This window comes from Cyprinus carpio, chromosome A24 (assembly GCF_018340385.1).
Source record: "Cyprinus carpio isolate SPL01 chromosome A24, ASM1834038v1, whole genome shotgun sequence".
In the NCBI taxonomy this organism is placed as follows: domain Eukaryota; kingdom Metazoa; phylum Chordata; class Actinopteri; order Cypriniformes; family Cyprinidae; genus Cyprinus; species Cyprinus carpio.
In genome coordinates this window covers 20,686,047-20,700,021 of record NC_056595.1, presented here as the reverse complement: position 1 = coordinate 20,700,021, position 13,975 = coordinate 20,686,047, and the positions used below count along the sequence as shown (strand labels likewise).

Here is a 13,975-nt window from a genome sequence, read left to right as displayed (position 1 = left end):
ACCAACAAGTCAGTCTCAGCCCTGCTTTGCCATATGGATGACAACCGGCAAAAACCATCATGTTCAGAGTGTTCCCAATGTTCAGAGTGGACAGTCAGACCTATGAGGTTCGCATGTATACACCATCCGATAATGCCATGTTAAGAGTCAAACGTCAATCAAAACAGTGCCTGGAAGTCCAAAATTGTGTTTTAGGAAATAGTAACCACATTCAAGATTCAAATGTGCTCACTCTTAATGGTTCTGATTTGTTCATTTTGTAAAATCCCTATACTTCATTATCTTTAAAAATATGTTTGTATGTGTACCACTTTTTCTATGTTTAAATTAAAATTACAGAAGTAAATCTAAATCAACACAACTAGATGACAACATGGCACTTTTTTTTGTTTTTTGTTTTTTTTACAAAACTTATATCTGGGCCAATGATTTTTGGACTATTGGGACTTAGTGGTCCAAGAGCTATATAGCATTAGCTCACCATGGACTGTATTAATCTGCAAAAAAAAAAAAAAAAAAAATCTTTTTAAAGCAAAAAAAAAAAAATGTTGTAACAAAGTCATTCATGAAACTCTTACTTTTTGTGAAATAAAAAAACAAACGGAATGCACATATGTAACCATACTTTGTTTTTATGAGGCGTTTGCAATGTTTTCTTATGGATTGTTGAATGTGTAAAAGCCTATTAAAGACAACTAAATACACAAATTTTAACTATTTTTATTGGCAGATATAAACAGCTAAAAAATGATTTTAATGTATTTTGAAATACATACATTCCCTTTCCTTCTGTAGTGCACATGCTGTTGTGTTTTCTTGAGAAAAAAACTGTGAATATTTTCATTCTTTAAAACAGTATTGTTTAGTATTTTTCATTTTTTTGAATGGCGGGGTATTACCATTTTAGGCAGAATATAATTTTCTATTCAAAACTACTCTGTTTAGTTTACTCAGTTTACCATGTTGTAAGCCTGTTGCTGCACATGTTTGCTTAAAAGCCTCCTTGGATTTACACATTTGAAAAAAGAAAAAGAAAAAGATGAAACATACCTGACCTTTGATCTCTGACTCCTTAGTATTGTTAGGGCTAGAAAAGTATAGATCATACACAAATATAATCAAAATGGATGTTTATTGTTTGACATGTAATTTGCAATACAATTTGTCACACATAATGCAATATTCAACAAAAATTAAGCAATAAAACATTTATCCAAAAAAAAAACAGCCAAACACAAAAAAGTTTCATTCAAAAAAAAAATCTAATTCAAGCTACATTTCATTCACAAACATTCCAGTAAAATTTGACTAGCTGTCATCTTCACTATGTACAATTTACTACAAGGTGGCAGAAAAGGAAGACAACTGTATACATTACAGGTTCACAGAAATCTCACAGTCCTCCTCAGTACTCTGTTTTGTGAATTCAGTCAATGAGGACAGTGTACTGTTTGGATCAAGCAAAACAACAAGAGGAATATTCACACCTATCTCTTGAAACAAGCGGTTTTGCAACGTCATGGCTAACATTGAGTCAATTCCTAGCGCAGTGAGTGTAGTTTCATCACTGAGATCATCAGTGTCTACACAGCAAATTTCAGTCAGAATCCTTCTAACACAGTAATCTTCTGATAACTGAACATTTATCCTGGAGTCCTCAACGACCTTGTTTTTCAGTCCTTCCTCCACTAAAGCAGACAGGCGAAACTTTAGAGACACATTCTGAGAGAGGACATGGTTTTTCAGATTCCTGAAATTGAATTTGCAGACCACCTGCTGGGGATAGTTATCTAACAGGCAGTGCTCTAGTGCTTCATGAATCTCTGACACATCCATGATCATTAGCCCTTTTGTTTCCAGAAACTTTTGAAAATGGTCTTTGTTCATTAGCAGGCCTAGTTTAAGGGGTCCCCAATTGATTGACTGTCCTGCAAGTCCAATATTGCGTCGGAAGTGACAAAAAGAATCCAGAAAGGAATTAGCTGCTGCATAGTTCGCTTGTGCAGCATTTCCAATGAAAGAGGAGATTGAGGAATAGCATACAAAGTAATCGAGTGTTTGGCTGTGCAGAGTGGCAAAGTGAAGATTAAGAGCACCACAGACTTTAGGTTGCAGCACTTTTTGGAAAAGAGATCTATCAAGAGTTTCCAGTAATCCATCATGTAAAAGAGCAGCACTGTGGAACACCCCCCTGACTGGACAAGAGAAAAAATGTTTTCCAATCACAGTAATGGCTTCCATTACCTGCTCTGACACAGAGACATCACACTGAAGAGTGACAATTCTTACCCCGTATCTCCTCTGAAGACTGCTTATGTCCTCTTGTACCTTTTCAGATGGTGAACTCCTTGAGAGAGTGGCAATGCATCCTCCACCCCTATGGGCAATGAATTTAACCGTTTCAAATCCCAAACCAGAGAGACCACCTGTAACTATGTACACACCTCTCTTTGAGAACAGCTGCTTTGTTCTTGGAAGCAAAGGGATGGAAGACATCTCGCTTGTAGAGTCATCACTGGCCAGAGCTATCAAGTCTAGAGTTCTTGCACTGAAATAAGATCCAGAATGCTCTACAGACTGAGAAGGCATTCCTTCAGGGAGCACCATCTGAAAAGTTCTGCTTTGTATTGATGGGCACGCTTTGTGCAAGTGCATTCTCTTTAGCCATTTCTGTAGCCGAGCTCCATGCGCCCTAAGACGTGATTTCTGGAAGATTTTGGACATCTCAAGAGTCTGGAAACAGGTTCTCTCACTATCTCTCTGAATTACATCTATTGTCGAGTACCATGGCTCACGGATGCCACATACTGCAATGATGTGATTTGCATTGGCAACACTGACAATATCTGTCAAAAGTGAGCAGTTGTATGGGGGAAGAACCACAAAAAGAAGACACTGCTTTGCATTTTGGACTAATCCATTTATCTCAGTCTCTGTAAAAACAGTCCAGCCTGATTTACTTGCTATGAGTGTGAGTAAGTTGACCAGAGCTGAGTTATGCACAGTAGAGAAGATGCCTAACCTTTGCTGTTGTTTGGTCTTGGGTAATGCACACTTCAATATCTCCCAGATCAGGACAATGTATGAAACACATGGAGCATCCTTTAGGAATGGAAGCCTTTTTATTTTGAAGCACACATCTTCAGGGAGGACAACTTTGGAAGTTGCTTTTACAGGGTAGCAACAGATAACATGGTCTCCCACTTTAAGTTTGTTGACATCCTTTCCTACAGCCGTAATTATCCCACTGAAGTCAAGTGCCATGAGACTGTGGTTCTGGGTTGTGTGCTTGTTCCAGTACATTGTCTGACCAAAAGTTAGTTCTGAAGTACTAACTGGAAAATAATCTGATGAGTGCACACATACCTTACTCAGCTGAACTTTGATGCTTTTCCCCTCAATATTGTGGACTGAACTTGCTGAAGGCAAAGCTGATAAGCCAGTCATCATGTAGGCATTGGTTGTCTGCAAAGTGAAATCCCGGGTCTGTAGGGTTTTTGATTCAGCCTTCACTTCCCTAATTGTGGTGACAGGAGTATGAGTTATCACAGCAGAATAAACTTTCCCCTTGCTAATGAAGACTTCTGGGCACTCTTGGGTCTTATATGAGTTAAGCACATGAGCCAGTGCTTCTATATCCTCTCTTGACACTGTGGAAAGGTCAATGAGCTGGAAAGAGATGCCTGACAACTCTGCTGCACATGCCCTTGTCATGCCAGATAACACAAATCCAGGACTTATACTTTCAACTGTCCCTTCTGCTGACCTGTACGTAATGACACGGATGGAACATGCACGACTGCAGCTTCTTAAAGATAAAATAGTCTGACGGTAAAGTTCACAGCTATCTACCAAGGACTGTAGAATGGCTTCAGACTGGAGGTGACTAATATTCTGAACTCCCCAGATAAACAGGATCTCCTCCAGTTCCATGTCTGCTGCACTGCAAGGAGACTTCAACGGCAATCCTGGGACCTGCAAGTCTGAGTTTTTTGTTAAATCAGGTGGAGAAACAAATACAGATTGTGTGTGCAAATATGGCTTCAAACCTTTAGCAATACCCAAGGTGTCTTCAAAGACCAAAGCCTTGATTCTACTGGGGAAATTGCTCTCAGCAAGAACGCCAACCTTCTGGTTATGAAAGAAACATGATTCCCTGATCTGTGCGTATCCTCCCAGAAAATTAATTCTGACATCCCTCAGCTCGATCAACACATGACCATCTTTGTCAGTGAAACAACCACAAACCTCAAAGTAGTCTGGCATTTCTTTTGTCATTCTCATATAGATGAACATATCTTTACAGGGAGGTGCAGATATAACCATATTACCAATTGCAGAGGGAAATCCAGGCCTGATGGTGCTAGAAACTAATGCTAAAACTGAGGACATTTGCAAGAAGTAGTCTAGAACCACTGGGTGCAAGCAATACTCATACAGATGGTTGAGTACTCCCTCTGGAATCCTGAGACTGGTCACTGCTTCCTTGAACTCTTGTCCGAAATGAATGTCACCAAGTTGTTTGAAGTTGGGCCCATACTCAAATCCTATGTCTTTAAGAGTGTTGTACACATCCATTGTTTCAATAACTGATCGACATCTCTTGAAAACAGTGTTGAGGTGAATGTTTTGCTGTTCGATCATAGCTGGTCCCCCTTCATGGCTGATGGTGCCTGATGCATGCACAGTAATAGAGGACTGAACCTGAAATCTTGTTGTATCCTTGGATGTCTCAATTGTGATTTTGAGAGGAGGGCAGTTCTTAGTTAGAACAAGCAAACTTAGAAATTTGATTGTGAGCTCAAATGAGTTAAGAGGTCTTTTTGGAATAGCAGTTTCCATTATGGATGCAAAAGCCAATTCAACATACAATGCCCCTGGGGCAATGGAGATGCCATTGTTCTTGTGCTCCCAAAGGTAGGAGGCTGTAGCTGCTGATAGGTTGCACTTGATCACTTTGCCATCACGTTTACTTGGACTTATCAGTGGATGTGAACTGCGAAAGACTGTGTCATTTCCCCGTCTCACATCCTCAAAGTATACCTTATTCTTTTGACATTCAAACTGATACCTTGGGAAAGCAACAAGCTCAGCTTCAAACCCTTTGTAGAACTCATCCCACTTCACATTGACCCCGAGTTCAAAGAGTTTTGATACAGTTTTGAACATTGTCTCATGGTCTTTATCTGGATGGACTGAAGGAAGCACTGTGGTGTCATTTCCCAGGATCTCCATGATGTTCCTCTGCAAAGCCCGTCTTGGGCCAATTTCCACAAAAACTTTTGTGTGTGATTTAATTGCTTGTTCAAATGCAACAGGCTTTCGAATGTTTCTTGCCCAGTATTCACCTGTTACAAAGTCCCCTTGATGACACATCTCTCCTGTTACTGTAGAAAAAAGTTCACACTCTTTTTCATTCAGAGTTAAATGTCCAATGCTGTCTTTGATTTGGCCCAGTATAGGATCCATCATATGACTATGGTAGGCAGCGGGAACATCCAAGACATGAAGGAACAGGTTCTTGCCATTGAACAAAGACTGAAGCTTCTGGTGCACACTGTCAACTGCTTCTTTACCACCTGACAGCACACATGACATAGGACTGTTCACAGCAGCAAGACAAATCTTTCCTGTGTATGCAGGAAGAATTTCCAGAACATCTGGAACAGCAACATTACCAACGACCAGCATCCTCCCACCCATCACTTTGGTCTGCAGCATGCTGCGATGGTAGACAACCTTTACTGCATCCTCAAGAGAAAGTAGGCCAGAACAATGAGCTGCAGCAACCTCTCCAACAGAGTGTCCAAGAACAATATCTGGCCTGATGCCCCAGTTCTTAAAAAGGTGAGCAATTGCAACCTGGATTGCAAAGAGAAGTGGCTGGACAACGTTTGGTTTAGAGAAATCTTCATTGTCATAGCTGTTTGCGATCTTTTGCAAAATACTGGTGCATCTGAACTTTTGGAAGTAGTTTTCCACCTCTTTGATCTTGTCCCTAAATGCAGGTTCTTCTCTTAGTAGTTGCTTACACATTCCCCTATAAGTGACGCCATTCCCACAAAATACAAAAACTAACTTTAGGTCCTGCTTTGTTGGAGCACATTTCGTGTTCATGCTAGCTTTGAGTAGTGATTTTAATTCTGACACAGATGATGCAGCAAAGGTTTTCCTAAATTTGTGTGTCATGTGGCTTCTTCTGCAGGCTGCGGTATAAGCAAGAGCTTGTAGATCAACTGTCTCTTTTACTGAAATCCTCTTATATGTGTCAGCTATGCACAACTGAAGAGAATGATCCGTGGCTGCAGACAGTGGAAGCAGTTTCAGAGGTTCAAGAGTGTGGCTGTCGGAGACTGTTGCTTGAACATACTCACTGATGATCGCATGGGCATTGGTGCCACCAAACCCAAAGCTGTTTAATCCAGCCATCCTTATCCTGGATCCAGAGTAAAGCCATTTTTCAGCTTTGGTGGGGATTTTAAGATTGAGAGCTTTAGCGTCTATGCTGGAATTTTCTGCAGAGTAGAACACAGAAGGCACAATGGTTTCGTGTTTCATCATTAATAGAATCTTTATGAGTCCTGCCACCCCTGCTGCAGATTCTGTATGTCCAATGTTACTCTTAACAGAGCCAATAAATAGAGGCCCTGAGCTTGAAGGTCTTGCTTTGGCGATGATTTTTGAGATACTTCCTGCTTCAACCGGATCTCCTGCTGGTGTTCCTGTCCCATGAGCTTCTACATATTGGACGTTCGCTAGATAATTCTCAGAGGAATAGATCATGCGCAGTAGAGCCTCCTGCTGGGTCATGGAGGGTTTGGTGATCGGTGTGACGGTGTGGCCATCTTGGTTTACTGCAGTCTTGTTCACAATGCCCCAAATATGATCAAAGTCCTCAAGAGCCTGAAAAGAGACATTTTCTTTATTATAAACCATAACTGATTTTAATACTAATATTATGAACAATTTAAAATATATACCTTTTTTAAAGGCTTCAGTAGGACTATACCACATCCCTCCCCTCTGCCATAGCCATCTGCTGTACTGCAGAATGCCTTGCTTGTGCCCTCTTGTGAGATCATCTTTGCCTTGCTGAGGGCCACAAAGACTCGAGGTTCAAGGATACAGCTGACCCCTCCACACAGAGCCATTTCACAGTCCCCTAGTGATGAGGTAAAATAAAGATAATTAACAACTTAAATATGAAGCAATGAACAGACTTCAAGTTGAAATAGTATCATTACCTTGTCTGATGGCCTGGCACGCTGAGTGAAGGGCGACAAGGGATGAGGAACATGCACTGTCAATGGCGAATGAAGGTCCAGTCAGGTTGAAGATATAGGAAATTCTGTTGGCAGCTATACTCATAGCTGTCCCGGTTCCATTATAGTGGGTTATTGTGCTGGGACTGTTGTTCAAAAGTGTCTCATAATCCCTGTTCATAAGACCTGAAATCAAACACAACACTGTATCTGTATCCTAAAAACACCCAAAAGTTAAAAAAGTAAACTTCTCACATTAGATGTATTACCTATGTAAACCCCTGTTCTGGTTCCGCTCACTTTTTCCAAGGGTATCCCACCATCTTCTAGAGCTCGGTATGCACACTGCAGCAACAGTTTCTGCTGAGGGTCCATGTAATCAGCTTCAGCCTCGCTGATGCCAAAGAACTTGTGATCAAACTCATTGAAACTGCAAAATAAAGACAATGTCTGTTACTTTATCATTTCACATTTTTAGTAACGGAAACATCAAATGCATAATCATGAATGAGTTACTCATACCCTTCAATGAGAGCAGCTTTAGTCGTCTGTGTTTTTCCTGGTTTGCTCTCATCAGGATGAAACCACTCTGATGTGTCAAATCTTTCATCTGGAATCTGTACCACACAGTTCCTTCCCTCCAAAAGAACCTTCCAGAAACTATCAACACCCTCACCTATGAAGGTGGCAGATTGTCATGCAAATGCACACAGCATTGTCACAAGTACGAGTGCATAATCACACACACACACACACACACACACACACACACACACACACACACACACACACACACAAACACAAACACAAACACAAAAAAACACACACACACACACACAAAAACACTACAACACACACACACACACACACACACACACACACATATATAAAAACACACATTTACCTCCTGGGAAGTTGCATCCGATTCCAATTATAGCAATATCCTCCTCCATTTTAGTGATTATTTATTTCAGTGATCTTTATGTCTCTTTGCAAAAAGTAAAAAAACTAAGCACAAGCATCTCTTATCTCAGCTTTGCTGGTCTGCTCATGGTTGTGACCAGTATTCATCAGGTCCCAATAACATCCAGGCATTTTTATACAGCCTTTCACAACTGAAAACCAATGGGAAATCACAATTCTTTCAACAAAGGGTCTTTAAATGTGCAATCCTTCCTCTTGTAACCAGTAATTGTGGTGCTTTGAAACAAAACCCTGTAATAACAGAGTTGGGTAGAGATGCAAAACACTAATTGCGGTTTCCCTCAGTGGACACAACAAAGCTATTGTCTCAAAACTATTGAGGCGATTCTCTAATTCATGATTGGCTTTAAATGGCTTCCATAAAGAAACATATAGCGAATGATGAGAAAAAAAGGGTCTGAATATGTGTAGACCACCAATTTGAAATAAGATAACCAAAGATCATCTCAGCACACCTAACCTGATACCTGCGATTTTCAGACTGAATGGTTTACTGCCAGTATTTTATTCTGGAACTCTGAAAAGGATCCATGGAATTAAACCAAATTCATTTCAGTCTCATATCCAGCTTAACATTCTTGCTTTCAGGAAACGACAAGGAAATAAACTTTATTTTTTTATTTATTTAGTCTATCCATGTTCATTTCTGATTTGGAGAAATAAAAATAATCATGGTATTCATTTCAAAAGAAAGCACACAAATAATTTTTTCAAACACACATATAAACACTGCAGTTACCTGAATCATTTAAACATACACATGCAGACAACCCAAATGTGGCAGAGGATAGGGACAGGAGGCTTTTAGCTACCCCTGGAAAAAAGTATACTGAAATAAATAACTTAATGAATAAAATTAGGGCCTACTAAGGTCGAAAGATTCATCAGAAACATTACACAAAAATCTACAGTACTCAGAGTCAATTGCTCAGCTTAAAATAATACCGCCATTCTGAAGTCATATTCGTAATTGGTTTGTGGTTTAAGGTTGCATGGTAAAAGTGAACAATCTGTACTACTATGATTATTGAAAACAGGACATTCTGATTTGCCACTTGCTTTCAAATGAGCTTCCTGTTTTTCTCCATTTCATAAAATAACTTGTAAACAAGTGCTTCAATCTGATGACAGGGTAAAAGAGAATAGGATGAACAAAACCAACATCATAATGAAGATCATAATTTTGCTGTAGTATACTTAGGTTCTAAAAACAAAGCAAGACTTTATAGTTTAACTGATTTGTAGTTATTACCATTGGTTCACTGCTGAGGCATATGCACTTTTGGCATCAATTCACCCTCTTAAATTAAAAGGGAAAATTCTGAATTTCTGTTAGCTTAGTGTCTGTTTGAAAGCTGATGTTTTGCCTGAAAAATGAAAAATATTAGGAGAGAAGGCTAGAAAGTCTTTCAAATGTCTTTCTTATTACAAATATTTATATTTACAGGTACAGTAAGATTGTGCTTTGAAATGTCTCTGTTAATCCAAGACTTCATCATCTGGGATCCAGTGACTTTCCCTCCAGGATCATCTGAATTTCCTTTGCATTTAGAGTCTCGTAAGTCAGCAGGGCACTGGCCAGCAGCTTGTGTTCTTTGCTGTAGGTCTTAAGTAGCGTCTTTGCCCTTTCATACGAGTTCTGAAAAAGAAAATTAGATGATGAATTGCAATAATCATCAGTCAAATATTGCATACAAACAAAAACTAAAAACACCTACCTGCAACAGCACCCTGACTTCCTGTTCTACAGCGGCCTGGGTCTCCGGGCTATGGTTCGTCAGGTCATTATAGGTCATGACCCCCAGCTGCTCAAGCACAGAAAGGTGACTGTGAGTGAATAGTAATGCACAAAGGCTTCACACAAGTTTCTGATTACGACAGGATCCTGACGTTAGAGATGGGTGGATCTAAATGTAGTTGAGACACAGCATATGCACTGCTCATTTTTGGAAGTATGAACTGAGTGCTTTAGGATGAAACACAGATCTTTAAGTCTGGAATGTGAGCGCTTACACATCCCTAATGACTTTGAACACATGGAAGGACTCAAATGGCTTCTCCAAATAGCTATTTGCTTCCTTTCTTTTTGAATATATTAAATATTTTCACTTAAAATGTGATCTGACTCAGTCGAATCCTTTTGACCTACAATAACCTTGGCTTAAATTATGAAATCATTACCTTGTCACTCATTCCAAAATGCGTCACCATCATCTGTGCTATTTTAGTTGCTCCATCAAAATCACTGGATGCTCCTGTAGGAGGAACAAATAAAACATCATGATGTTGATATTACCAAGAATTCAAAGTAGCAATGTTCAATTAGGGACACCTCTCACCAGTAGTGATGTGATCATTTCCAAACACCAGTTCCTCAGCAACCCTGCCGCCCATGCTGACGTCCATCTGAGCCAGCAGCTGGGCCCGTGTCTCACTCCAGCGATCACTCTCTGGCAGCAAGGATACCTGAGAGAGACCAGAGAAAGCAGCACAATGGGTTTATGATGTATAACCCTAGAAAGCAAAAGCTATAGTTTTTTTGAAGCCTCTTTCTGCAAAACTACTTCAGAATTTTTTGTCTGAAAAGCTTTGATTGTGAAACAACTACTTTATAATTTATACTACATTATAATAAAACATTAAAACCAGCTACTCACATGACCAAGTGAAGGGCCGCGTGGCATGATGGTAGCTTTGTTGATGGGCATTGCGTCTTTGGTGTAATAAGCCACTATAGCGTGTCCTGATTCATGATAGGCTGTGATCATCTTATTTCTCTTGTCTATCTCCACACTCCGGCGCTCTGGGCCTGGACAGACAGAGAAGAGGATGTCAGGAAAGAATCTCTTTGATCAAATCCCCATCACATGTAATCTGAGGGTGTGTTCACACGTGTAGTTTGGTTCTTTTGGTTCATTTGGTCTGGACTAAAAAAGTAAATGATACATTTGGTCCTGGGTCGTTTTAATTGAACCAAACATGACAAGTGTGAACGCACCCTGAATGTCCCTACTGCCCTCACCCATCAGGATCTTATCCTTTGCAAACTCCAGCTCCTTCATGGTCACCAGGTCTTTCCCATCGCCTGCTGCTTTCAGCGCCGCCTGGTTCACCAAGTTCTCCAATCCGGCTCCAGAGAAACCCACCGTTCCCCTGGCAATGATCTCTGCATCAACAGCTACAAAACACACAAAAACAGCTTATTTTATTGGATTGCACTAACAAGAATATTTTAAAACATGTTTGGTTTCTCTTAATAATTCTTACCAGAATCCACTTTAATTTTTTTCAAATACCACTCCAGTATTTCTGTGCGGCCCTTCACATCTGGTCTTGGGACGGTGACCTGCATGTCAAACCGGCCAGGTCTCACCAGAGCACTAAAACATGCATTATCATGAGAGGTTTATAGATTTAGGCTATCAAAAAGATTGTATGATTTGAGAGTAAAATAGTTAAATAGTTAAAGAAACATAGTGCCCTATCAGAGCAATACATGCCTGGATAGAAACTACCTAAAGCTAGAGTCAAAGGCTTGATTGTGATCTTGATCTTCACATGACTTGGATTTAACCGGTCAATTTATATGGATTCATTTTTACGATGCCTTTATGACCTTTTTGGATCTTCTAAGTTTTGGTTACTTGTACTTTCAACTGAGGTAGAGAAATTTCTCGGGCTTCATAAATATCTTAATTTGAGTTTCAAAGAAGTGTTATGGGTTTGGATAGGAGGGTGAGTAAATGATGATAGATTCTTCATTTTTGAGTAAACTATCCTTTGAACAGATGGCTGGAGAAACCTACTTGTCCAAAGCTTCAGCAAAGTTCGTAGCTCCAATCACGATGACTCCTTCATTGGGGTTAAACCTGAAATCATCAAAATACTACAATAAGACCTGTGTAATTTCTTTCAAAAAGAAGAAATGTAATAAAAAGCCATTGACTTACCCATCCATCTCAGCGAGCAGCTGGTTGATGGTTTGTCGCGAGTATGGGTGCATTGGAGACTCAATTCTCTTTCCTCCTACACTGTCCAGTTCGTCGATAAATATTACACATGGTGCACTAGCTTTGGCTTCCTCTGTGAGAAAAAAAATATTATTAACAGCAGAAGCATTATGGGCAATGCAAGACTATGTTTTTCCTTAAAAGACTCACTGAAAAGGTTTCTGATGCGACTCGCGCCGACTCCCACAAACATTTCGTCAAACTCTGACCCGGAGGCGTAGTAGAAGGGCACGTCTGCTTCACCTGCTACAGCTCTGGCCAACAGGGTTTTTCCTGTTCCTGGAGGCCCCACAAGCAAGATACCTAAAATACACATCTAGGTTAGATATTTTACATTCAAATGAAAAACAAAAAACCTAAGTAAATTAAGTAAAGAGTTTCACCTTTGGGAAGTTTACCACCGAGCACAGTGAATTTCTGGGGGGTTCGCAAAAATTCAACAACATCCTGAAGCTCGTTTTTGGCTTCCTCCACACCTTTTACATGTTCAAAGGTGACATTCTTCATCTGAATGGGGTCCACAGCTGAATCCAGACCAGAGGTGGTGCGGAAACGAACTACAAAGGTAAAGAGATAAAATGAAGAATTGAACATATTGCATTTAAATGATCTGCTCAGAACTCAAAAAGTCAAAAACTACCAACAATTTCACACCACAGCTACAAAACCTTTCATGTTACAACTTTTTATGTTGTTATATTATTATAAAAGCTGCAGAAGAAATCCAGCCACAGTCAAATGCATGCTATCAATCAATATATTCTAGGAAAGCAAATATAAAGAAAGAATAAAATGTGAAACAAACCAGTGTCGGAAAATGACCCTTTACCCGAGAAGAGAGGGCTTCTGGACACACCATACAGACCCACCAGCAGGAGGACAAGAATAATCAGACGTGTCCTCTTTACAGAGTCTGTTAGAAACATAAGACATAAGAAAAAGTTCCTGCAGAAAACACATTTTTTAATATTAAGCAAACTCTGGGCTAATGTTAGATAAGCTGCTTTAAATGCTTCACCTTGAGTTCTCTGTGTCAAAGCCTGAGCTTTCATGATGCCCTCTGTGAAGCCGATCTTAAAAGCATCCTGGTCAGACTCTGGCAAGTTATTCTGTTTCAATAACTGTTCAAGACTCCCCATGTCTTGCTTTTCCTTCATAAGGAGGCCCTGAAGAGGACAGAGGAGAAGGAAAAATACAAGTAAACAGGTTAAGCACATTCACACATTTCTGTTGTATTTCTGAGACCAGACCTGCCTTATTATTTCCCAAGTGTTATGCATCTTATTAACCTTCATAAAGGCTGGCTTATAATTCTCTGCATCTACTGGACCTTCAAAACCAGACTGCAGATGTCTAGTCTTGGACTTCATTGTCTTGAAACCTCTGTTTTGGACCCATACTAAGCAAAAACACAATAAGGCACACATCTTATGAAGCCAAAACTCCATCAATGGCAATAATGTAACAGCATGTAACTGAGTAAAGGCCCCGTTCACAACAACAATAATAACTATAACAATAACTATACTAGCATTCACACCAACAGAGAATAATGTTTTGTTTAACTTAAGTGCGCACTGCAGTTTTTTTTGTCTTTTCATTTAAAGCTCTTTAAAGCAGGATGGATTCTGATTGCCTGTCAATGTTTTTTTTGTGAGTATTTCAACAGCAATGTTGAAAGCCGGATTGTTGTTATCATTATAGTTGTGGTGTGAACTT

General features: G+C 39.8%; 2 protein-coding genes across 3 annotated transcripts in view; both read right to left on the bottom strand.

Moving 5' to 3' along the window:
• Positions 1 to 1,292: 1,292 nt before the first annotated feature.
• LOC109104303 (hybrid PKS-NRPS synthetase pyvA-like) lies at positions 1,293 to 8,735 on the bottom strand. The gene is made up of 6 exons (XM_042714608.1): positions 8,167 to 8,735; positions 7,785 to 7,938; positions 7,532 to 7,692; positions 7,245 to 7,448; positions 6,981 to 7,162; positions 1,293 to 6,903 (listed from the first exon to the last, which is right to left on the bottom strand). Exons 1-6 carry the CDS (start codon positions 8,213 to 8,215, stop codon positions 1,375 to 1,377), a joined length of 6,279 nt encoding a protein of 2,092 aa, XP_042570542.1. The 5' UTR covers positions 8,216 to 8,735; the 3' UTR covers positions 1,293 to 1,374.
• Positions 8,736 to 8,849: 114 nt separating this feature from the next.
• LOC109104302 (ATP-dependent zinc metalloprotease YME1L1-like) overlaps positions 8,850 to 13,975 on the bottom strand; it is an 8,270-nt gene continuing 3,144 nt past the window's right edge. Inside the window, exons 5-18 of one of the 2 annotated variants that reach the window (XM_042714610.1) lie at positions 13,546 to 13,655; positions 13,275 to 13,422; positions 13,086 to 13,169; positions 12,640 to 12,813; positions 12,407 to 12,559; positions 12,197 to 12,329; positions 12,053 to 12,115; positions 11,514 to 11,626; positions 11,269 to 11,424; positions 10,904 to 11,055; positions 10,586 to 10,712; positions 10,428 to 10,501; positions 9,965 to 10,051; positions 8,850 to 9,885 (exon numbers count right to left, since the gene is read on the bottom strand). In XM_042714610.1, the coding sequence (XP_042570544.1) occupies positions 9,742 to 9,885; positions 9,965 to 10,051; positions 10,428 to 10,501; positions 10,586 to 10,712; positions 10,904 to 11,055; positions 11,269 to 11,424; positions 11,514 to 11,626; positions 12,053 to 12,115; positions 12,197 to 12,329; positions 12,407 to 12,559; positions 12,640 to 12,813; positions 13,086 to 13,169; positions 13,275 to 13,422; positions 13,546 to 13,655 (1,718 nt within the window). In that variant the 3' untranslated portion in view covers positions 8,850 to 9,741. Of the gene's footprint in view, positions 9,886 to 9,964; positions 10,052 to 10,427; positions 10,502 to 10,585; positions 10,713 to 10,903; positions 11,056 to 11,268; positions 11,425 to 11,513; positions 11,627 to 12,052; positions 12,116 to 12,196; positions 12,330 to 12,406; positions 12,560 to 12,639; positions 12,814 to 13,061; positions 13,170 to 13,274; positions 13,423 to 13,545; positions 13,656 to 13,975 lie in introns of both variants that reach the window. The other variant, XM_042714609.1, reaches the window with a different exon arrangement.